Genomic DNA, 26127 nt, shown 5'->3' with positions numbered 1-26127 from the left:
GAATGGAATGCAGCCTAAGTGAGTAGTAGCCTACTTGTCAGCTGGTCATGTGATCCAATATGGCGGCCTCCATGAGGAGACCTTCTCCGTGTAGAATAAAACCGCTTTTATAAGGTCCTTGATATGATTGGAGTCTTCATCTAATGTGAGTGGTCATTATTTTATACATATGTTTCATAAGTATTATTCAGTTATTTTGAAGTGAAACCGTTTTTAATGAGGGAAAAATTTACACTGCACCTTTAACACAACATAGCATTGAAATTAAGAACCATAATGGAGAACTGATTATGTGCAATATGAAGCAATTTTATCACACAATTATCTTGTGCACACAAGCATACATGTCAGATGGATCAGTTTCCACGAACAGTGAGGTCTTCTGGGTATCCGTTGTTACCCAATAGTGTTCCAGCAAACACTAACCAGTACTAAACCGACCTCCGGGAGGATGGGCTTAATTCTGTGTATCTAAGATGGCGGTTATCTCCATTGAAAGGTAAAACAAAGACTTTTAGCTGTCGTATCCGTCCGTTATCATGCCTTTCTTTGATTTTCATAGGTATTTATTTTAAGCTAAGAGAGCTGGACACTAAATGTGCTGCAAGTGTTGAGGAAGGAAACAGAAAGTGGAGGTGAATGCGTGGCTGTACGAGATTAATGACGAGTCATGTTTTAATTCGCAAGGCATTAACGTCTTTATACACATTTGTTATCTTTGTAGTTAAATACATGAGTATATTTTATTGCAACCATTTGCATCTCATCCTACCATTGAAGATATGTCAGTAGATAAAGACAATCGAGTGATTCACATGAGATTTCTTATATCTGACTTGAAAATCGTCTTGACTAAAACTGGTTCTAAATTGCCAGCAAAATTAGTAGTCTAAAGATGTCGCTTTATTTAAATGGTTATGTATTAAGAGTTAATTATTGCAAAAACTGACAGAATTGGGGGAAGTTTAGGGAGAGAGGAATAGAAAAATAATCTTTACATGATCTTAATTTTTTATAATGCAATTTTCCTGTGTAGATAGTATGTGTGTTTAAATTGCATAGATGTCAAATGAAACCTCGTCTTAACTTGATTTCCTTTCAATGAGATGTTTTGTGTAGTATCCAGTGTGTAGTGTCACATGTCTATCACAGACATGAAAATTATCCTCAAGGGTGGTAAATGAGGAAGTTCAAGTCAATCCAGCTTTGACTGCTTTCATTCATTAAATCTAATTTCATTAAACGTCAACCTGCTCATTCTCACTATTCATACTAACTTGATCCACAACAGAAACTGAGTACATCTCTCTCCTCTGGTTTCTTTAGGATGGGGATGCTGTCTGTGGTCTTTGTGTCTCTGTTTTTCAGCAGCACCTTTGCTGTGGACCGGGGAAACTTTAAAACCTGCGATCAGAGTGCCTTCTGCAAGTATGTCCCTTTTACTGTAAATCTGTACGTTTTTCAGTGATCTCTGCAGCAGAAAATTGCGTGTATAGGGTGATTCTCACGAAACCGGTCAAGAAAATGTTCTGTATGGAATCAATTCCATGCCACATATATTTGCAAAAATATAAAGTATTGCGAAATAAAAAAGTATTGAGCAAAAAAAAAATTTTTTTTTTAAACAACAATTAAGCATCACAAAAGTAAAATAAAGTATCGAGAGAAAAAAGAACGTTTTGCAAACAAAAATAAAGAATTGCCAAATATAAATAAAATATAACAAAAACCAAGATATAATTAATTGCAAAAATCAATGACTGTTGTAAAAGAAACTAAAGAACTTTTATCCTTTTTTATCTCTGTAACAGATTTTTAGGCAGCAATGATTTTGCCACACATCTTTTTCTTTGCAATGCTACTAATTATTTTGCAATGCTCCTTTTAATCTGCATTTCCATCATGTGTGAGCTCATGATACCGTTTTGCCTTTGCTTTTCACTTTTCTGTGTGTTTCACTTTATGGCATTGTTTTGACGAGGGGGTGGTGTCAGGGGATTGGGGCGTGTACAACGGGCTCAGTGATGCCTCCCTGGAAGTTACGTCATTAGCTTGAGACACGGATCAATCATCATGGCCAAGCAGAGGCATGCGGGTGGATCTCAGGTATATAAAGTTGATTGTTTCCTTTTATTTAATTAGCATTAAATGTGCTTTAACAGCGTTTGCTTCAGATAAAAAAGTTAGAGATCAGTTAAAGCGGTGGATTTATTAGCCATACTCGCTAACATAGCCAGCATCTGCAGTTTTTTTCTCTCTCAAATGATTGATTCTTATGTTTATTTTATAGATTATAATTGTCTATACCATAGTATGTTGTCTTCTAAAAAAATGTAAACTCCATATTTAAAAATATATAAATAAATAGATGTAACATTGTCACTGTTAAAGGAGACAATAAATAGATTACAAATAAAAAGTTAAACGATCGTAACAAATAAGCATCCCAGGAAACGATCTACAAACAATAAAAGAACATCACTTATAAAGTTAATTGTGCAAAAGCGAAACAAATTTGACAGATTGATTCTTAAGAGTAGGTGCTGATAACCTGGTTATATCCTGCTCTACTCGAGGCAGAGAAACAGCAGGAGAAAGCTGTTGTTGTTGTTGCTGCTGCTGCTGACCCTGAGCTGCCTGAATATGACTGAAGCTTTGAGTCAGAACACTAATAAGACTCTGTGCTGCCATCACGACATCTGGATATTCTCTCTGCTAAATGTGACATGGCAAATAATTACATGAGATGACCTAGATACACGTACATTTACTGTGAGCATAGTAAGAACTTAAGAAGCTGTATAACGCAGGTTCAAGAATATAGGGGATGTGAGCATTTTATATTTCAAAACAAGTTTTTTTTTTCGTTTTGTTACGATCGTTTAACCTTTTATTTGTAATCTATTTATTGTCTCCTTTAACAGTGATAATGTTACATCTATTTATTTATATATTTTTAAATATGGAGTTTAAATTTTTTTAGAAGACAACATACTATGGTATAGACAATTATAATCTATAAAGTAAACAATCAATCAATAGTCCAATCAATTGAGAGAGAAAAAAACTGCAGATGCTGGCTATTTCAGACGCGTTAGCGAGTATGGCTAATAAATCCACCGCTTTAAATGATCGCTAACTTTTTTTATCTGAAGCAAACGCTGTTAAAACACATTTAATGCTAATTAAATAAAAGGAAACAATCAACTTTACATACCTGAGATCCACCTGCATGCCTCTGCTTGGCCATGATGATTGATCCGTGTCTTAAGCTAATGACGTAACTTCCAGGGAGGCATCACTGAGCCCGTTGTACACGCCCCAATCCCCTGACTCCACCCCCACGTCAAAACAGTGCCATAAAGTGAAACGCGCAAAGGCAAAACGGTATCACGAGCTCACACGTGATGGAAATGCAGATTAAAAGGAGCATTGCAAAATAATTAGTAGCATTGCAAAGAAAAAGATGTGTGGCAAAATCATGGCTGCCTAAAAATCTGTTGCAGAGATAAAAAAGGATAAAAGTTCTTTAGTTTCTTTTACAACAGTCATTGATTTTTGCAATTAATTATATCTTGGTTTTTGCTATATTTTATTTATATTTTGTGATACTTAATTATTGTTTAAAATTTTTTTTATTTTTTTTGCTCAATACTTTTTTTCTTTTGCAAATATATGTGGCATGGAATTGATTCTATAGTCCTGGTCCTGTTTTACCCCCAATTCAAAAGAAACAAATAAGAAGTAATATTTTGCATATTAGGAAAAAAGAGCCTATTTGTAGGGCAATAAAGATTTTTTTTACGTTGTGGCATTATATTCATGACAGTTAAGCTTATTTTACCCCCAATTCTCATTACCGCAATTTGGAATAAATTAGACATAATTTAAACTTAAGTATTTATACATCATGTTAGTACTTCCTTGGTACTGCCTTTCATTTTCACAGATTTTAATAAAATATATAATATACATTTTTTTTTTTTTTTAAGGAATAAACACAAAACAGTGAAAATGTTTTGCATCATTATTATTCAAATTTATTTTTTTAATCATTATTTTAATTTGAGTTGTTTAAAGTTAACGGAATCATAGCATTTTTTTAATGCTTATTAAAATAATTATTGAATGGCTCTGTGAGACATTTAAAATGGTCTCGAGGCCGGAGACTCCCCACTCCTGCATTACGGTAATGAGAATTGGGGGATAAATGTGCTTACGTGTCCTGAAAATAATGTCACGATGCAAAAAAAAATCGTAATGGTCCTAAATATATGTTTCAATTTCTTTATGCAAAATATAATTTTATAATTTTCTATATGACATTTTCTCGACTGGTTTTGTGAGAATCGCTCTATGGTCCCTTTAGAGATCCCCAAAAATAATTGTGTAATTCTGACAGAAGTAAAATCTAGAAAGTGCTACACTTGCATTGCGTCTTATAGGACTCAATGCAAAAATCAATAATTCTCGTCTCTCTGTTTATTCATAGACGTCAGCGGGCGCTCAAACCGGGCCAGTCTCCATACCGAGCTCTTCTGGACACTTTGGAGCTCAGCAAATCTAGACTGACCCTCCAGCTCATCAATGACAACAATAAGGTCTGTTTCATGCCTCTCTTTTAACTAAGCCTTTTTACATGCACAGCAATACGCTTATTACTCCCAAAAATCTGCTTATTTAAAAAAAATATACAAAGCATGAAATCTACATTTTCATGACATTTGAAATAATCGTGTTATTTTCCGCTTTTGACGTCAAACCATAGAGAGGCATGCGCACATTGGATAAGCCGGCAAAGGAGTTCATGTGCAATGGAAAATCGGCATAATGGGCAAAAATCTACCCATGACGATCAGGGTTTATCCTTATGCAATATATGACCTGACACAGATAAAGGAAAGCCATTTAATGCGTTTACATGACCACACACATTAATGGCTTATTAGGCATAGTTGATATAAGAACGTGCATGTGAACATGCTCGATACATTACCTCTGACAACAGAAGTTTGAATTGTCTTGCTAGAAGATATGGTGCATTTATTGCTATCCGGATCTTACTTGTGCCATAAGAAGTATGTAAAAATAATTACTTTACACTCTAACAGTGCATTTTTCATGGTGTTTAGATTTAATTTTTGTTTTTGTATTTTAGGGCTGAAAATTTCAGTGAGTTTCAGTGTTTCCAAATATGTTTATTTATTTCAGTAAAATTTTATTTCAGCCCTGATTTGGCTCAGTCTGGTCTTTTGCTGTTTGCAGGTGCATTTGCTACTGGAGCTGTACAGGCTGCAGGGGAATGTGACGCGGGTGAAGATAAATGAACTGAGGCCTCTGAAGCCTCGCTTTGAGGTGCCAGATGTGCTCATAGCAGAGCCACCCACTGAGCCGTGAGTGTCCCTCTGATCTGAGAACACACAATGTTATTTAGGGAACACTCAACCACATGCACAATTTAGTCTGTTCCTCTGAGTAACCTCATCTTGTCTCCTTGTTTCTTCTTATGCATTTGCTTTCTTTGCTCTGTCTCTCTCTGTATCTCCATTTCTCTCCCTCTCTTTATATCTCTCTTCATCTACAGTCTCTCAGTGGTTTCTCAGGATGATAATGGTGTCGTGTTGTCTCTGGGATCAGAGAGCCAGAGGTTGATTGTTAGTGCCCGTCCATTTAGGCTGGACATTATGGAGGGTCCAGAGTTGCTACTGTCACTCAACTCTCGTGGCCTTTTGGCCTTTGAGCACCTGAAGCTTCGCAAGGACACGTGAGTCTTCTGCTTTATTTTCCATTCCTAAATTCTGAGTTTTAACACCTAAATAGACAACATTAGTGAAGATGGACATACTAAAAGTCCAAATAGGTTTTGTAAACGGAGTCTAAATTAATGACAATCATTTTCTACTGTGTGACTAACGTATTTATTTTCTTTGTATGTTTGTGTATCATCACAGGCAAGCTCAGCCAGACGGTGAAGAAGTAAAAGAGAGTGTAGATGGAGCTCAGGTGCAGGATGAAGGGGACAAGGTCAGTAGCTATATGTGTGCATTTGTGGGTGTGCTTAGGTTAATTACACATCAGTCAGACTCTGTGTCACTATGCCATGTCTTCAGTTAGACCTAGAACTAGCACATCTGGTTGCTGTTACTGATCTGGTTTATCAGCTCTATATTGCAGTTGGGTAACATTAAAATAATTGAAAAAGTAACTGTAGAAGTTTGCGCTGTTCAGATGATCATCACATAGATACCAGCCTTTTGTTTTTGAGAAAGAAACTGGAAGTAAAATACCACCAGTTCAACATTTCTGGTCCTACTCATTGGCAGATTTTTTTTTGTAGTTCATAGTGCTAATGCAAGCACAACTATAACTATTGCTCATTTTCAGAGTTAAGGATTTGAATGAACCTGAAAGGGATAGTTCACCCAAAAATGCCATCACAGATGTGTATGACTTCCTTTCTTCAGCTGAACACAAACCAATATTTTTAGCAGAATATCTCTGTTCTGTAGGTCCATACAATGCAAGTGAATTGTGATCAGACCTTTTTATAGCTTCAAAAATCACATAAAGCAAACATAAAAGTAATCCATGACTCCATTGGTTAAATCAAAAGTTTACATACACTTAGGTTTAAGTCATTATAACTACTTTTTTTTTTTACATTTTTTATATACACTCTACAGATTTATATTAGCAAACTATAGATTTGGCAAGTCATTTAAATGGTATACTGTTTTCGAATTGTGCATGACACAAGTAATTGTTCCACAAATATTAACAGACAGATTGTTTCACTTTTAATGGACTATATCAAAATTCCAGTGGGTCAGAAGTTAACTGTGCCTTTAAGCAGCTTGGAAAATTCCAGATAATTATGTCAAGCCTTTAGATAGTTAGCCAATTAGCTTTTGATAGGAGGTGTTCTGAATTGGAGGTGTACCTGTGGATATATTTTAAGGCCACCTTCAATCTCGGTGCCTTTGTTTGACATCATGGGAAAATCAAAAGAAATCAGCCAAGATCTCAGAAAAAATTGTGGACCCCCACAAGTCAGGTTCATCCTTGGGAGCTATTTCAAAATGCCTGAAGGTACCACGTTCATCTGTACAAACAATAGTATGCAAGTATAAACACCATGGGACCACGCAGCCGTCATACTGCTCAGGAAGGAGATGCATTCTGTCTCATAGAGATGAACATAGTTTGGTGTGAAAAGTGCAAATCAAACCCAGAACAACAGCAAAGGACCTTGTGAAGATGCTGGGGGAAACAAGTACACAAGTATCTATATCCACAGTAAAACAAGTTCTATATCGACATAACCTGAAAGGCTGCTCCGCAAGGAAGAAGCCACTGCTCCAAAACTGCCATAAAAAAGCCAGACTACAGTTTGCAAGTGCACAGGGGGATAAAGATCTTACATTTTGGGGTAATGTCCTCTGGTCTGATGACACAAAATTAGAACTGTTTGGCCATAATGGCCGTCATTATGTTTGGAGGAAAAAGGGTGAGGCTTGCAAGACGAAGAACACCATCCCAACATTGAAGCATCTGGGTGGCAGCATCATGTTGTGGGGGTGCTTTGCTGCAGGAGGGACTGGTGCACTTCACAAAATAGATGGCAGCAGCAGATACTCTGGAAGTGGTGATTATTGCCTTTGAAAAATGTCATGAGGCATCAGTGTATTTTTCCTTGTTAATTCAGAGTAGGGGGGATGGAGCTTCAACTTCTCAAGAGATTATGGGAGAAAGATTTAAACTTTGTATTGGAGGAGGGAGGGTGGGCTAGGATTCTAAAAAACATCAATACTAAATCTAGAGATCTGATGCAATTTAAGATTTTATATTGATTCTATTGTACCCCCTCTAGATTGTATAGACTTGGTCTCAAAGACACACCCACCTGCTGGCGATGCCAATCAGAAGATTGAGGCACAACCCATGTCTTTTAGTGGTGTGTTAAGGTCCAAGAATTTTGGTTGAGGGTTCAGAATTGTATGTGTATAGGGCATTCAAATTGAATTTTGCCGCAGTGTTCGGAGGGAAGGGTTTAAGTTAATATAATTTGATTCCGTATTTTCTGTCATGTTTATTTAATCTGTCATTGTAATCAATAAAAATTGTTAATAACAAAACAGATGGCATCATGAGGAAGGAAAATTATCTGGATATATTGAAGTACATCTCAAGACATCAGCTAGGAAGTTAAAGCTCACAAATGGGTCTTCCAAATGGACAGTGACCCCAAAGCCATGAGGGGCAAGTCAAGGTATTGGAGTGGCCATCACAAAGGCCTGACCTCATCACAAAGGCCTGACGTCAATCCGATTAAACATTTGTGGGCAAAACTGAAAAGGCTTGTGCGAGCAAGGAGGACTACAAACCTGACTTGGTTACACCAGTTCTGTCTGGAAGAATGGGCCAGAATTCCAGTAACTTGTTGTGAGAAGCTTGTGGAAAGTTACCCAAGTTAAACAATTTAAAGACAATGCTACTAAATACAAACAAAGTGTAAAATTTTGACCCACTGGGAATGTGATGAAAGAAATAAAAGCTGAAATATATAATTCATAATCTACTATTATTCTGACATTTTCACTTTTTTTTTTCTATTTCTTTTATTTGGAATGTTCTATTCCCAATACGCTCTAATTCCTCGTGGTGGTGCAGGGACTCGCCTCAATACGTGTGGCAGAGGATGAATCTCATTTGACCGCGTCTGAGACCATCAGTCCGCATCTTATCACGTGGCTCGTTGAGTGCGTTACTGCAGAGACATGGTACGTGTGAAGGCTTCACACTATTCTCCGCAGCATCCACTCACTACTCGCCACGCGCCCGACTGAGAGCGAGAACCACACCTTATAGCAACCACGAGGAGGTTACCCCATGTGACTCTACACTCCCTAGTCCAATTTGTTTACTTGGGAGACCTGGCTGGAGTCACTCAGCACGCCCTGGATTCAAATTCGCCACTCCAGGTGTGTTAGTCAGCGTCTTTACTCGCTGAGCTATCCAGGTCCCTGACATTTCATTCTTAAAATAAAGTAGTGATCCTAGCTGACCTTAGACAGGGAATGATTTCTAGGATTAAATGTCAGGAATGGTGAAAAACTGAGTTTAAATGTGTTTGGCTAAGGTGTATGTAAACTTCTGACTTCAACTGTATATCTTCAGAAGCAGTGTGATAGAAAAACAAGTACTTTTTTATTCAAAATCTCCACTTTCACTTTCAGAGTGAAAGCGAAACTGAACAGGCACCACATGATTTTCAGTGTAAAATTGAAAGTGAATATTTAGAGTAAAACAATTACTTAAATTTGTATTTGTTTCTCACCCACACCTATTATATTGCTTCCGAAGATATGGATTGAACCACTGTCATATGGATTACTTTTATGTTTCCTTTATATGATATTTGGAGCTACAGTACAAAGGTCTGGTCACCGTTCACTTGCATTATATTGGACCTACAGAGCTGAGATGTTATTCTAAAAATCTTTGTTTGTGTTCTGCTGAAGAAAGTCATACACATCTGGGATCGCATGAGATAAGACAATTTTAATCTCCAAGTATTACATTTTTGAATGTAATCCATCCCACACGATTTGTGCTAAAGACTTAAAGGATGACTCTGATTGAATAGCCTGTTGAATTAATTTTCTAGATGAACAGACTAGATTTTAACCTGGCAAAACTTGCATTGGAGGGGGACCTGAGCTATAGCTATGGTGCAGAACAATGTCTGAATTAGATTTTCAGCGACAATTTTATTTCCAAACATAAAAAATACAGAATTATCCTTTTTACCTCAAATTCTGTAATCAGTTCATTATATGTAAAAATTGTAAGTTATATGTAAATTCTAAATCTGATTTATTAGATTGACCTCTTACTCTTAAAATTAAGTCAAAATCAGCTCATGTTGTATGCTATAAATGTATAACTAGACATCAAAAAAGGATTCATTCATTACAGAGGCATTTATGCCTCACAGATTTTGAATTTTCAGGGACATTTTGCCCCCAAGCCCACCTTAATTTCTTACCCCGGAGCCAGAATATCATATGCCCCCCTTATACCTGGCATTTAATGTGGTCTAGCGTGATCTGATCACAGAAATGCATGTTAATGCCAGGAGTAAAGGGGGCCTGGGGCTGGTCCTTTTTGATTTGGGCCAATATGCAACAATCTAGAAACCCCTAGCAACTGCGTAGCAACATGCTTGCAAACACTCAGAACACCCTTGCACCGTGACATCAAACTTTACACCACTCACTTTATTTTAAGATTATTTAAAAATCTAGTTTGTCTCTGCATTTCCCTTTAATATCTTTATTTTCCTCTCACAACAGGTGGAGGATGGAGAGAGTGATAAAGAGGAGGATGGTCTATGGGAAGAGACATTTAAATCTCATACAGATACCAAACCAAATGGTCTGTCAATATTGCAAATACATTTACACAAAATGCAAAATTTACACAGTGTAATTTGGATCTGTAATTGCTATTTATGATAGTGAGACTGCATACTAATGATTATCATCTCTGATATTCATCTGTGTCAAATAATATATTTTCCTTAGGGCCCACATCAATAAGTTTAGACTTCTCCTTGCCTGGTGTAGAACACGTATATGGCATTCCAGAGCATGCAGACAACCTAAAACTCAAAACTACAGAGTGAGTAGACCTCTTAAAAATGACCTATGAAATCAGTTAGCAATGAGGTACAAATGTTTCTTATTTTTAATTTTGTTTTAGTGGTGGAGACCCATACAGGCTGTATAACCTAGATGTGTTTCAATATGAACTCTATAACCCAATGGCCTTATATGGATCAGTACCTGTCATGCTGGCTCATAATACACAAAGAACCATGGGCATTTTCTGGCTTAATGCAGCTGAGACCTGGGTAGACATTAGCTCTAACACAGCTGGAAAGGTAAATGTGTCGATTTGTGAAAATGCTTCTTTTGTAAATAAAGTTTCAGAATCGGTTGTCTTAGAATTGATTTGTTTTCACAATATCACATTGACACCCATTTCATCTTTTCCTTACAGACCGTTTTTGGTAAGATGCTTGACTTTGTTCAAGGCTCCAGTGAGACACCACAGACAGATGTCCGCTGGATCTCTGAGAGCGGCATCATCGATGTCTTCATCATGCTCGGGCCCACACCCTCAGATGTCTTCTCACAGTATGCCTCTCTCACAGGTAAATACCACCTATGAGCTCTAAACGACACCAGACCAGTCACAAAACTCTTGTCAGTTCTACAGACTTGAATTAACTTGAGTAAATATATGTCAGTTACCAATGCACCTGACCAATTCAAATGAATATTGTGCTTTTTCACTCTCTAGGTACTCAGTCCTTCCCCCCCCTTGCTAGTCTGGCCTATCACCAGTGCCGCTGGAATTATAATGACCAGGAGGATGTGCAGTTGGTGGATCAGGGCTTTGACCAGCATGACATCCCTTACGACTTCATATGGCTTGATATTGAGCATACAATTGGCAAGCGCTACTTCACCTGGGATCCACACAAGTTCCCTCAGCCTAAAGAAATGCTACAGGATTTATTGGCCAAGCGGCGTAAGGTCAGCCTCCGCTGTTTCTAAATGTGTAGTACGAGTATGAGTGTGGATCTTTATTTAAACATACCAAAGTTATAAATGTAATACATTTTGTGACCGTAATCTAACATGTCCCTGTAGCTTGTGGCTATAGTTGACCCACACATCAAAGTTGATAGTGACTACAAAATCCACAACGAGATTACTTCTAAAGACTTCTACACTAAAAACAAGGATGGTGGAAATTATGAAGGCTGGTGCTGGCCAGGTGAGCTGTTTTTTGTATTTCCTTTATTATTTATAAGCAATTCTGAATTTTATTTAATTCTCCCAAAAAAATCCTCTCTCTTGCATGCCGTCTCAAACGTGTATGACTTTCTACTGCAGAACACAAAGATAATTTGTATAATGTTTTTGATCCATGCAATAAGTCAATGGGGTCCAAAACTTTTAAGTTCCAAAAAGGACATATAGGTGTCATAAAAGTTATCCACATGACATGAGTGATTTAACCCGTGTCTTCTGAAGGGATATGATAATTTGGTGAGAAACAGATCAGATTTAAGTTTTTATTCACCTCAATATATTTCTGTAGAAGTTATTCTTCATTCAGTGGTAAAAAGGAGTTCTAAACAGCCGAGCAATGGTATACTGTTTCGGAACATTCAGACACCCGCCACACCGATGTAGGAGGCATTTAGAAGTAAATTTAAATATGAGGATGCTACATGTAAAATCTTAAAAATGTGTTATCAGTGACTATGCTTCATTCTGAGTAGAATTCATATGAGGTCAGTAAAAGAAGCTGTTATAAGCACTCGATGATAATTTATAGTATTGTATATGCAGTAGAATTTGTTTTAAATTTGTGTTTAAATTCTGAATTAATGACGCTAATGCGCTAACACGCTACATGTGGCCATAATATGTGCTGATTCCACTATGTTATTGTGATTTATGACATTGATACTATTGCAAAGATGAGAGTATTAAAGTGTTAATGTGCAGAATAAAGACAAAAGAATGATGATAGGCGCATATCTTTAGACAGATGTGTGAATGGCTTTCTCTGCAGATGACAAATGAGTGAATGGGCACTTGAGTGTATTTGAGTAGATTTGATTCCTTTTGTAGACCAAAAAAATATCCCATGGCATGGTCTTGTAAAATATCTTCAAGCGAATGATCATACAGATGGTGGTAAATTTGCACCAGCTCCCCAATAATTCTACACACTAATGTGTTCATGTTCAGTGTTCGTTTTGTGAGACTGTGGTGGGTGGAGGCATACACCCCCATAAGAACATTTTGTAAATTTTTAGTTAAATGCATCAACCTGATGCACTTTGAGAGCTAAATTAAGGGGCTAGATCTATGAGATGCATTGTGTTCTTGTAAACTATTTTGTGCTCGTAGTAATTTAATCATAAACACATTGGTTGTATAAATATGAATGATGACATGGCAAAAAAGTCACAACCACAAAGCACTGTAAATGGAGAGGGAGTTTAACACAGTTCACAAATGGTGAAAACACAAAATCCAATAGAGCATACATTTGAGCCAGGGCTTGACATTGTCAACATTGTCATTTGCTTTTCCTCCAGACTAGTAAATTGGTCATTCACTTGTCTGGATAGGAAAAAAAGGACATTTAAGTTACATGCTTAAGTAACATGTCAAAGTTTATGTTGTATATTTTTCTAAAATTATAACCAACGCCAAACCTAATAGTGTACCTCTGCAATCAACTCAATTCTCTGTGACAGAAATGTAAACTGCACTGGTAGGGGAGGAGGCTGTGGTCATATGATAATCATTTTATTTTTAAATAAAACAATATATTGACTTCTAAATCAACTTTTTATAATCTCTATTCAATGATTTACTTTCCTGCCACAGTAATGTAATATCTTTGTGAAATATCATCATTTTGGGGGGTTTTCTGGTTTTGTTTAGCATAACAGGCAAACATGCAATTCATTTAGCATTGACAGCCCCTCTAAATGCATGTCTTGTTGCTTTTTTGGTCTGGTCTTGTTATAGGAAACTCTGGTTACCCAGACTTTACAAACCCAGAGATGCGGGCCTGGTGGGCCAGCATGTTCGCCTATGATCAGTATGAGGTTAGACCTTACTGTTCTCATTTTTTTTAAAGATATGAAAAACTGATCCAGAATAAGGACCTGAAACTAGATTATTATCAGCATTAGACCTTATGATTTCCTTGAATTTGGTTGTAGTGTAGATAGATTTATTCAAGCAGCTGTTACTCTAAACTTGTCTCTACCCTCATTTCATCCAAACAAGATGTGATGTTTTTATGCTTCATATGCCTTCTACATATGCCAAGTGTTTACACTCACAAAATCAGTTTGCAAAAATAAGTATAAAGCATTTTTAATGCAGAATAAGCACAAATGAATGTCTCAGGAAGGAAGAGAAGCAGACGTACCTAGTACACATGATGATCGAGTGCATTATCAAACAGAACCAGTAATGCTATTAGAACACACACGTATATTATGAAATACTGTCAGTAAGCTTTAGGAATGAAAAGGACAAAAACACACTCACAAGTTTACATATTGTTTTGCAGGGCTCAATGGAGAACCTTTATACTTGGAATGACATGAATGAGCCATCTGTGTTCAATGGCCCTGAAGTCACCATGCATAAAGATGCACTCCATGGAAATTGGGAGCACAGAGATGTACACAATATATATGGACTTTACGTGGTAAGGAAATCAGCATGATATCTAATATGAAGACCTAATTAATATATATATATATATATATATATATATATATATATATATATATATATATACATTTTAGAACCATTGAAAGAGGAACAACCATCAATATTGATTACATTTTTTTCATACTCTAACACCTACAATGATGATTTCATGTAAATGGTTTTTCTTCTAAAACATTTTTTTCCTTAATTGGATCTGTAATTGATTCCTTAATTTCCACTTTGTATTTCAGCAAATGGCCACTGCTGAGGGTCAGGTTCAGCGATCAGGTGGAGTTGAAAGGCCATTTGTGCTGACTAGAGCCTTCTTTGCTGGATCTCAGAGATATGGTGAATTAATATAGTAGTTTGTGTACACTGAACTCAGAGCTCGAGATATATTTGTATCATCTTTTTAGTCTACACATGTACCTGTAGAGCAAGTAACATGGTCTCTTTGTGTTTGTCAGGTGCTGCCTGGACTGGTGATAATGCAGCTGAATGGGACCATCTCAAGATTTCTATTCCCATGTGTCTCAGTCTGGGACTTGTGGGCATTTCTTTTTGTGGAGGTCTGTCAAAAACCTAGATATTCTCTTTTAAATGTCATTAGTACAAATTTTTTCCCCAATTTGGAATGCTCAATTCCCAATGCGCTCCAAGTCCTCGTGGTGGCGTTGTGACTTGCCTCAATCTGGGAGGCAGAGGACAAATCTCAGTTGCCTCCGCGTCTGAGACCGGATATTCGTGCATCTTATCACGTGGCTTGTTGAGCGCATTACCACATATGGAGTGCGTGTGGAGGATTCCCCGCGGTATACATGCGTAACACGCCACGTGCCCCACCGAGAGCGAGAACCACATTTTAGCAACCATGGTGAGGTTACCCCATGTGACTGTACCCTCCTTAGCAACTGGGCCAATTTGGTTGCTTAGGAGACCTGGCTGGAGTCACTCAGCACTTCCTGGATTCAAACTTGTGACTCCAGGGGTGGTAGACAGAATCTTTACTCGCTGAGCTACCCAGGTCTTCACCATAGTACATTTTTAGCAGTCAATTTATTTCCTAAAAGCAGGCCTATCAATCGATTAAAATGTTAAACAAATTAATTGCATGATATGCCAATGAATTAAATATTGCTTGCTGAGAATGGTTAAATAATTATAAAAAGTTGTATTTAAATAATTATGACTACTTCAAATGCTGCTTTAATTGCTCCTATGGTTGGAAAATTCCTTATTATGGTCTGGGGTCATAATTGAGTTAATTTTTTAACATGATGTTTTTCATATAATTAAGCACACTTAATTATTGCATTAAATCATCAGCACTACTTCTAATGCAACTCAAAATAGATTTCTCGCAGTCTTCTTAAAGACATCATGAAATTGCATGGCACTTTAAATTGCCAATAGGCTTTTGTTATGCCATGAACCTACTTGCTTGTCGATTGCAGGTAAACAATTCGGACCCTGTCTAGTGCAAGATCAGTCATCTATATTTTTGGGACATCTTTTCGGTAGAGAAAGAATGTCGATTTTAAATGCATATACAGCGATCAGCCACAACATAAAAATCACCTGCCTAATATTGTGTAAGTCCCACTCGTGCCACAAACAGCGCCAACCTGTGTCTCAGAATAGCATTCTGAGATAATATATAACCACTCTGTACAACTGTGGTGAGTGAGTTACCGTAGACTTTGTCGGTTCGAACCAGTCTGGCCATTCTCTGTTGACCTCTCTCAACAAGAAGAGATTTCCGTCCACAGAACTGCCGCTCACTGGATGTTTTTTGTTTTAATATTAGGCAGTTGGTTTTAATGTTGTGGCTGATCGTGTATATACATCAGCTGAAAGTTCATTTTGTCAACTTAATGGAATAACCCTAGTGTACTCTTAAGTAAATCAACTAAATTTTCTTCAAAGTTCTCAGGCTAAGATTTTTTTATTTTGTTTATTTGTTTTCTGAAGAATGATACAATTTTAAATGCCATCAATGATTCATCTTTACAGAGTAGTCCATTATTTTGTAGAGAGGGGGTCACTATGAAAAATTTTGGCTATGATTTTGGAGAAAACTACAGGTTAAAAAATAACCTTATAGAGGTGGCAGCAGCATTATTTTGACTATATATATATATATATATAAAATATATTTAAAATATATTGGTTTTGCAGATTAATCTGTGCCGATAGGTGCTTTTTAAAACTTGCGGTTTTGGGCAAAAATCAATGCCGATAGTTGCTGATTATTTAGTTATATATTTTATTTGTGATTTAACAATAATGTGGGGATTTGTGGTATCTAAACCTTTCATTTTCATTTCATAATAAGAGTCCATTGTGTGTTTTTGGGATTTTATTTTTATTTATTTTTTTACAATAAACTGCATCTGGGCTTTTATTCTTTTTGACTTGTGTCTGTTGCATTTATAGTAAAGAAAATCTATGATTTTATTTTTAAATAATTCTTTGAAATTATCAGCCAATATCAGTTACCGGTCTTGATCTCTAAATCTCAAACAGAGATTGGTAGATCTATTACAAAATCATAATCACTCACTGGCTTATAGAAGTTAACAGACCTGTAATAAAAGCCATAAAACTTGAATTTTGATTAAATGGGATTTTGAATCCTACATCTAATAAGACCCAAAGAATAATTCATATAGTCAATTGTGAAGTGTGAGCTATATGCTGGAGATTGTCTGCTTTATATTTTCAGTAATCATGATTGTTAATCAATCTCTCTTCTTTCACACAGCTGATGTAGGTGGCTTTTTTAAGAGTCCCAGCACTGAGCTGCTGGTTCGCTGGTACCAGACGGGGGCGTATCAGCCGTTCTTCCGTGCTCATGCCCATCTAGACACTCCACGCAGGGAGCCCTGGCTCTTTGGCCAAGAGAACACAGCAATCATCCGGGAGGTAATCCGCCAGCGTTATTCCCTGCTTCCATACTGGTACCAGCAGTTCTACAATGCACACAAAACTGGAATGCCAGTTATGAGGTGAGCGAGGTCCCTTTGAACAGTGCTGTAGATTTCCTTTTATTTAAAATTATTTCTGACTGCCCTTTCAGAGATTCTCATTGTGTATAATTTGAGTTTATCATTCTACACTAACAATAATAGTACCCAAAAGTACTATGATATTACCTTGTTTTATCTCACATTTACCATGCTATTGTCATGGTACTTCAAAGGATACTTGTAAATATGATTGTGCTGAACATGAATATGGGAATCATTCTATACTGTGGTGTAACAGTCTGAGTCTGATCTCAGTGCATGCTTGTTTAGGATGTTGTTTGCTATTCTAAACTGACTTGGATTGTTTTGCAGTCATGAATCCAATGCCTTTTCACTTTAATACACTCTTTCTTGTCAGACCTCTGTGGGTTGATTATCCAAAGGACATGGCTACTTTCACCATTGATGATGAATTCCTCATTGGTAAGAGATAATAGCTTTCTACATTTATAAATTAAAGTCTCAGATATCAGCAAGTCTGTAATATAGAATGTATAACTTGATAAAAACCTGCTTCTGTTTTCAGGGAGGGATTTGTTGGTTCACCCGGTCACTGACGAAGGATCTCGTGGGGTAACAGCATATCTGCCTGGAGCTGGAGAGGTGCCACATGTGTTTTGTCATAGTTTACACAATGTTATTTAAATGTAATTAATGTTTATCTGCGTAGCATTTCACTCTCTCCCAAGTTCTTGATCAGAAAAGTGCGTTCTCATTTACAGGTTTGGTACGATGTCCACACCTTCCAGAAACACAACGGCGCTCAGAATCTCTACATCCCAGTCTCTCTTAGCTCTGTAAGTGCCTTTTATTATAGAAAAAATGCATTGTTATATAAACATTTTGGTTTATTTGGGGTTTTATGTCTCTTTTAGATCCCAGTGTTCCAGCGTGGTGGCTCTATCATCCCTAGGAAGGACAGAGTACGCAGGTCTTCTGCATGCATGGAAAATGACCCGTACACGTTCTATGTGGCCCTCAGTCCTCAGGTACAGAGCTGTCTCTTCACTAGTTTAATTCGGGCTGTCAATGTAATGTGTTAATTCAGTGCGATTTTAATTATGTAAAAAAAAAATAACATGTTAAACATGTAAGGAAATTAATCACATCCCCGGACTGTAATATGGAATATTCCAACTAGACCTGTCGCGATTATTAAATAACCATCTGATCTTTGGGCATTGACTGAAATGTGACCAGTCACATTTTAAAGCCCAAATAAATATACTGTATAAATGCCATGAATGGTACTTTTTTGTGTCATTCAGTTGAGCATCACTCCGCCGCACCGCAGAGGTCAACCAGCTCCTGTCCTGAAGAGCTCGTGAAGCAATCTGATGCGCACGCTGTCAGCAGAGGCTCGTGCCAAACTCCCATGAAAATATAAATGAACAAGTATAAACCGTGATAGTGAACGCAAAGCAATCCGTTTTCACTTTAAACGATCATATAAGTGAAAATGTTCCTGGTTAATACACGCAGTGATAGAGGAGATGCACGCTTACTCTATTTCTGTGGAAACGATGAAACTAAATCTCAACGGAAGTTCAACGGAATTAAATCTTGTGTTAATATTTAATCGGGTTCATGTTATCCACAATGTCCTGTCTGGTGCATTCTCAATTAGCATTTTTCACACAAAGTGTCATTCAACCTTCCCTCAGAACAACTTCACTCAAATTTCACTGCTGCTCCTGCGTCACGCACACACTTTGTTGTGAGCGTGCGAGATGGAAGCTCCTGATTTTTACTGCCAGGACTTCATTGGATCAAGACAGGTTTATTTTTATTCATCAAGAGATATAAAATGGGTTTGAACCGTTGCCACTGCTGCTGACTGGTTACAAATCACTAGCTGCAATTCCAGCGGTACTGACGTAATATTTGCAGTGAAATTTATCTTCACACACATCGAACCGTTTGTCTGTATAATGATAAAACCCTGCAGATGCAGTCCAGATATTATAAAATGTTCAGTCTAGACAAAGTTTCCCCAGTTTAGATCAGGAAATGAACTTGTGTTACGGACGTTACATGGGTTTTTGGGAGATCACTCTCTTTAAAAACTCCTAAGAAAATGTAATAATAAATTTTTATTCAATGGCATTTTCATATTAATGTGGAATAATTAGTGTGACTATTCTAAAAGCAGCACAGAAACAGTACATGTTGATTGAAATCTCTTAAAATTCTGCAATGTTGACCTCCTGAGACATTGGTATATATGATATGTTATCTGCAGCATTATAGAGTGAATTTAAATTACGATGTAGCCTTGCATGCCATATCCTCGTTTAACAGCCTGCATTAACTACTTCAGTCAGCGATGCACAAGCTAATGGTGCCATTAGCGGCTGTGTGTGGTAAAACACTGAGATGACAGCCTCAATATGAGATGACCCAATGTTTATCATATTTCAGTCCAAATCGCAAAGCTTGTCATATTGAACCCTTCCCAAATGTTGGCTATACACTTTCAGGGTTCAAAAACAGCTCGACAGAGTGTTACTCCGAAAGCAGGGATCTCCCAAGTTGTGTTTTTCTAAGGTTCAAGCCATGTTTAACTTGACACAGCAACCTAAAACACTGTTTGATATGACTCAAACTAAGGGAGACACTCCAAAAGCATTAATGTGTCCAAGCGTACATTGACTCATCTTTAAAAAAAAAAAGCAATTTTTCATACATTTCGGACAGATTGACTAATTCAATTGCAAAATGGATCGCTTTGGACTGCAGGCCAATGAAAGGCTTGTGTTCAGTAATATGGAAACAAACAGTACATTTTCTTTTTTAGTCACTTTTTGTATTGTCTTATCAGTGCCTTTACTCATCTGCACAATAATGTAATTAATTTTAATTAACTGAATTATTGTATTTAATTAATTGACAGCCCTAGTTAAATAGATGTGATGCACAAAGTGAAATCAATGTTTCAGACCTAACTATTTTATTTTTTATTTAGAAATTTGCTGAAGGAGAGCTCTACATTGATGATGGCCATACTTTTAGTTATGATACAAAGAAAGAATTTATTCACCAGAGCCTCACATTTGCCAATAATGCTCTCACCTCCAGGTATTCTATTGACCCCCTCCTTTTCCTGTCTTTTCTTCCAATCTTTTGCATTCTACTCCATATATACCGTAACAAGTTTTGACTTCTCATTCCTTCCTCATCTCAGGAACCTGTGCCCAGACTGTAACTTCTCAACCCCATCATGGATTGAAAAAGTTATAATTTTGGGGGCCAGCAAGCCCAGCAAGATTCTTTTGAAGATGGATGGTAAGATATTCATTTAGCTCTTCTCAAAATCACAACATTGTAAAAAATTATGATTATAATGACCTTCATGCTGGGGATGAAATCCTCTCCTAATCTCACATTTTGTCAAACAGGCAAAGAAAGCTCTGTGGAGTTTGACTTTGATGCCTCTATGTCCGTGTTAACTCTTCGTAAACCTGGGATGAATGCAGGGGCCGACTGGACCCTGCATCTGCAGTAGCACACTGGATCTCTACAGCAGCCGGGGCCTGATGAGATTAGATGAGAGAGACCCCAAAAATAGAATCAAGAATTTCACTGTAACTTCATGAACATACTAACACATTAGGCTCACAGAATCAACATGACAATTCAAAAGTGAAGAAGTGATACCATGTTCTGGATCAGAGATATTTCTCAGTGCTCAAAAGAAATGGATCCAAATGGCAGGGTCAGAGAGTAAATTATTTCCATTTTAAATTTAGTAAAACCAGTCAATTTTTTTTTTTTTAATTCCATGTAGTGGAAAAAGTAGTGTTAAAGTCCGATTAATTAAATAGTCACACAAGTCAGAAGATTTAGATCAGTTGCGAGTTTGAATGTATGTAACACAGTGCACAATGAAAATCCAATTATTACTTCAGGCCCACAAGTCATTGCTGCATGTCCCATAATTTTAATAACACGTAAGCGCCAGTAAATGGTTTATCTGTGATCACATTTGCACATGGAGGTTTTAGTTTTTAAATGAGTTAGTCTGTCACTGGGGACTAACAATGAACAGGATGTGCTCATGGCTTGGTTTAATTGACACTGGACTCTTGTTTAAAATATTTTTCAGGGGAATAAACCACAAAATCTGTGGAATTTTTTATTTTATTTTTTTCTTATTTTTTCTTATTGATTAATATGTTTCTCAATGCACTTGAGTATGTCAGGTGTGTTGGGACTTTGTGATTGTTTTGAACCAGCAACATCCCAGTGCTTATAATTATTCCAGCTTCATGTACTGCGATATGGAAGAAGATTGTGTGAAGTTAGTTTTATTGTCATCCACTATAGAACGATAAAAATTATGTCCAAATGAGTGAAGTGTTTGTGTACATTCCTGCTTAATCATCTTAAGACTTTGCTCTTTTGCTGATTTTCCATTTTATGGTTTAATTGCATTTTTGAAAGTGACCCTGAAAGCGTGGGCTGTTTGAGACTGAGTTTAATGTTCAAATGAGATGGTAATAAAGATTAAATGTACATTCCCAAATATTTTCATTTTTTCCACTCATATCTTTGGCAGTAAGGTTCACTTAATTATACATTAGTTAAATATTTCATTATAAGAAGTTTGCCCATCACAATCAAACTTCAATGCTTGAGATATTTCAGATAAAATATGTTAGTTGTGCTGACATGTCTTACAAGGTATTTTGGCTATATTACTTGCTATTTTAAATTATGAAAGATGGTTACGTGTACAGTGGATATAAAACGTCTACATGCGCCTGTTAAAATGCCAGGTTCTTGTGATGTAAAAGAATAAATCACGTCAGAACTTTTTCCACCTTTAATGTGACCTATAACGTGAACAATTCAATTGAAAAACAAACTGAAATCTTTGACAAAAAAAAAAAAAAAAGCACAATAACCCGGTTGCATAAGTGTGCACACCCTTAAACTAATACTTTGTTGAAGCACCTTTTGATTTAATTACAGCGCTCAGTATTTTTGGGTAGAAGTCTATTAGCATGGCACATCTTGATGTGGCAATATTTGCCCACTCTTATTTGCAAAGCGCTCCAAATCTGTCAGATTGCGAGGACGTCTCCTGTGCACAGCCCTCTTCAGATCACCCCACAGATGTTCAATTGGATTCAGGTCTGCGCTCTGGCTGGGCCATTCCAAAACGTTAATCTTCTTCTGGTGAAGCCATGCTTTTGTGGATTTGGATGTGTGCTTTGGGTCGTTGTCGTGCTGAAAGGTGAACTTCCTCTTCATCTTTCTAACGGACGCCTGAAGGTTTTGTGCTAAAATTGCCTGGTATTTGGAACTGTTCATAATTCCCTCCACCCTGACTAAGGTTCCAGCTGAAGAAAAACTGCCCCAAAGCATGCTGCCACCACCATGCTTCACTGTGGGTATGGTGTTCTTTGGGTGATGTGCAGTGTTGTTTTTATGGCAAACATACCTTTTGGAATTATGGCAAAAAGTTCAACCTTGGTTTCATCAGACCATAACACATTTTTCCACATGCTTTTGGGAGACTTGATGTTTGTTTTTGCAAACTTCAGCCGGGCTTGGATGTTTTTCTTTGTAAGAAAAGGCTTCCGTCTTGCCACCCTACCCCATAGTCCATTCATATGAAGAATACGGGAGAATGTTGTCACATGTAGCACACAGCCAGTACTTGCCAGAAATTCCTGCAGTTCCTTTAATGTTGCTGTAGGCCTCTTGGAAGCCTCCCTGACCAGTTTTCTTCTTGTCGTTTCATCAATTTTGGAGGGACGTCCAGTTCTTGGCAATGTCTCTGTTGTGCCCAGGGGCGTCGCACCCGTGGGAGATGTGGGTGTTTTAACACCCACACTTTTCCCGATGAGAGGGTTCAACACCCACACTTTTTCTGCAGTTTTGCACAAACGCCTTACTACAGTCGCTCCTCCGTGTCTCTGGCCACTCTGTGTCTGCGCTTGCTGCGGCTGCCTCCTCTCCCCCTCCCTCTCAAACATGACACCGGCTTTGAGTGTGACCGGCTGATGATTGGCCGTTCTACCTTAAGTCCCGCCTCTCTTGGTGTGTTAGATTTATCGGTTAGCTCGTGCTGAGGAGGCGGGAACTTATGGTTATGGTTATTTGCGTCTCCCTTTTCCAGGTATTTTGAATGAGTGTTTATGCTTTCGAGGTTTTTAAATAAGCTTGATATGTGTTTGGGAAGATGTTCTGTTTATGTTTTGTTGATATGTCGAGTGTTTTTGGTATTATATTTAGTTTTTTAGACTAATGCTAATTGGGATATTGTTCAGCAGCTAGCTAATTTCGGTTATGTATGTGGCATGCAATGTATAAAGTAACTGTGATGAAGGCAGGGAATTGACGAGGAGGAGGGACAAATTGCCATTGTTAAGCAGTGTATAAGCAGTGGGTTTATTGCCAGTGTAATTGATTTTGAAATTTTGAGCATTGTTTGTTGATTAGCTGAATACTTTTGTGGATACTTACCTGTTGTGTTTGATTGTACGTGTTGAGGAGAAAAAAGTGAGAAATGATGACCTTGTTTGCATACCTTTTGAAGAACTATGAAAGAAAAGTGTATATTATTTTATGTTTTAAAAAAGTAAATTGTTACATTATTTATACCACCAGAGAAAAAGCTTTGTGTGGGCGTTTTTAAAAAAAAAAAAAAATATATATATTTTTTTATATCTCCCCTTTTCAGGGCGCAAGTAAGCAAAATTTAGCAGTCACAGTCCTGTCAGACCCATATCACTATCAAGCTTACCAGTCTTTTTGTCATGCAGAAAAGAAAGAGGCAGGAGAAGATTGACACCTTTTTTCAAGAGAAATCTTGTAAGTGAAAGTTAAAAAATGTTGACATTAAACAACAGTAGCCTATTACCATTAGATATTGTTTGCACTTATTTCATGATATTACTTTTCAATATTCACTGAGGTTTGCTAGTGCCACAGCTGTAACTGTTTGACCCTATTCCTTTACCTTTAGGAAGTTGCTGGAGGCATCAGTTTCAGAGAGAGCACAGGAAAATTCACAGGTGAAATGAATGTTACCGTTTGTGAAAGAGGTCTATGAAGGAAGAGAGGCCATGTGTGTGTGTTTTAGGCATGTGCCGGTATAACATTTTCATGCTGCAGTTAATTGATTGAGCTTTTTTTTGTTGAAGTTGCATGACCAAATTATGTTTGTTTAACGTAACCCAGTTATGTGGGACCTGTTGACATAAAAAAGTTAAAGTCAACGTATCATTTTTTTGAGTGGATCATTGGTCAGTTGGTTGTTGGCTGCATTTTATATATATATATATATATATATATATATATATATATATATATTATATATATTTATTATTTATATGTTGTTTGTATAATATATGTTGTTTGTATATCTGGTGTTTGTAAAAAATAAATAAAATTTCCTCCTGGGATTATTAAAGTATTTCTGATTCTTATTGAGTTTTTACTTATTTTCCGTGTGTTCTGAGTGTGTTTTTATACTTTTCTAGTATCACTCATTTAAATGGGGAGCTTTTTATATCTTGTATGTTATACCTTTTGTACCCTTCTTTCATTGTATTCATTTTTATTGTTAATAAACAAACCACATCCATCCCCCACACTTTTGAAAAGCTTGCTACGCCTCTGGTTGTGCCATATTTTCTCCACTTGATGATGACTGTCTTTACTGTGTTCCATGGTATATCTAATGATTTGGAAATTCTTTTGTACTCTTCTCCTGACTGATATCTTTCAACGATGAGATCCCTCTGATGCTTTGGAAGCTCTCTGCGGACCATGGCTTTTGCTCTGGGATGCAACTAGGAAAATGTCAGGAAAATCCTACTAGAACAGCTGAACTTTATTTGTGATTAATCGGAGTCACTTTAAATGATGGCAGGTGTGTAATGACTTCTATTTAACATGAGTTTGAATGTGATTGGTTAATTCTGAACACAGCCACATCCCCAGTTATAAGAGGGTGTGCACACTTATGCAACCAGGTTATTTAAAGGTTTTTCATTTTTCCACCATAAAGATTTCAGTTTGTTTTTCAATTGAATTGTTCACATTATAGGTCACATTAAAAGTGTAAAAATTCTGACATGATTTATCTTTGTCTCATTCTTTTACATCACCACAACCTGGCATTTTAACAGGGGTGTGTAGACTTTTTATATCCACTGAATATAACATTGTGAATTGTATATATGATAGAGACATGCTACACATCAAGGTATTGTTATATTATAATTTCAAGTAGTTAATTATTCCATTATTTCAGTTTGCTGGGGGATCTAAATGCTTGTTTTACAAAAAGTAGAAGGTTTTGGGGAAAAGTATAAATGCTGTGAATTTAAAGTGTTTAAATAAGGAACATTTCATTCAAATCCACTTTAGACTGTCTTACATTTTAAAGGGGTCATATAATGCCATTTTTGTACAAGTTAATACGAATCTTTAGGGTCTAAATGAAAAGTTTGTAATATACTTTTATTAAAAATTCTCAGTATTTTAAGAAAACACTAATTTTACCTGCTCAGAAACAGCTCTGTTTTCAGCACGCCGTTTCAGTGCATATGACTTTAAATGATAATGAGCTTTGCTCACCCCGCCCCTCCGTTAGGGTTAGCGATTTGCAAAGATTAATATAAAGGTTAATAAAACGTTACACTTACTTCTTCTGGAGGTGCAGAGGGAATATAAATAGTTGGTACCGAATCTTTTTTCAGCAGCAGCTTCTTAGCAAAACCAGTTTTATACTGACCCTCGTTTATAAAGCAGTCTGG

At 37.0% G+C, this 26127-nt stretch overlaps 1 protein-coding gene across 1 annotated transcript; it reads left to right on the top strand.

Moving 5' to 3' along the window:
- The first annotated feature begins 436 nt into the window (after nucleotides 1-436).
- On the top strand, nucleotides 437-21875 carry LOC127663344 (neutral alpha-glucosidase AB-like). The gene is made up of 24 exons (XM_052154886.1): nucleotides 437-499; nucleotides 1327-1428; nucleotides 4493-4601; nucleotides 5266-5393; nucleotides 5585-5764; nucleotides 5952-6024; nucleotides 10356-10437; nucleotides 10587-10683; nucleotides 10765-10945; nucleotides 11065-11218; nucleotides 11368-11603; nucleotides 11721-11847; nucleotides 13626-13705; nucleotides 14179-14319; nucleotides 14576-14672; nucleotides 14792-14893; nucleotides 17089-17332; nucleotides 17712-17776; nucleotides 17880-17956; nucleotides 18076-18150; nucleotides 18229-18342; nucleotides 20319-20431; nucleotides 20538-20638; nucleotides 20752-21875. The coding sequence occupies exons 1-24, from the start codon at nucleotides 477-479 to the stop codon at nucleotides 20856-20858; spliced, it is 2808 nt and encodes a 935-aa protein (XP_052010846.1). The 5' UTR covers nucleotides 437-476; the 3' UTR covers nucleotides 20859-21875.
- The last annotated feature ends 4252 nt before the right edge of the window (nucleotides 21876-26127 follow it).

Source organism: Xyrauchen texanus, chromosome 23 (genome assembly GCF_025860055.1).
Source record: "Xyrauchen texanus isolate HMW12.3.18 chromosome 23, RBS_HiC_50CHRs, whole genome shotgun sequence".
Taxonomy (NCBI): Eukaryota; Metazoa; Chordata; class Actinopteri; order Cypriniformes; family Catostomidae; genus Xyrauchen; species Xyrauchen texanus.
Note: the sequence above shows the minus strand (reverse complement) of the source record. Positions and strands in the feature narration are given on the sequence as shown.

What these genes read in the sequence shown, in the direction of transcription:
- LOC127663344 (XM_052154886.1), top strand. Translation starts at nt 477, where the DNA reads ATGGCGGTTATCTCCATTGAAAG. An exon ending in ACAGTATGCCTCTCTCACAG is followed by an intron (nt 11,219 to 11,367) that starts GTAAATACCACC and finishes TTCACTCTCTAG; the next exon opens with GTACTCAGTCCTTCCCCCCC. An exon ending in ATGTGGCCCTCAGTCCTCAG is followed by an intron (nt 18,343 to 20,318) that starts GTACAGAGCTGT and finishes TTTTTTATTTAG; the next exon opens with AAATTTGCTGAAGGAGAGCT.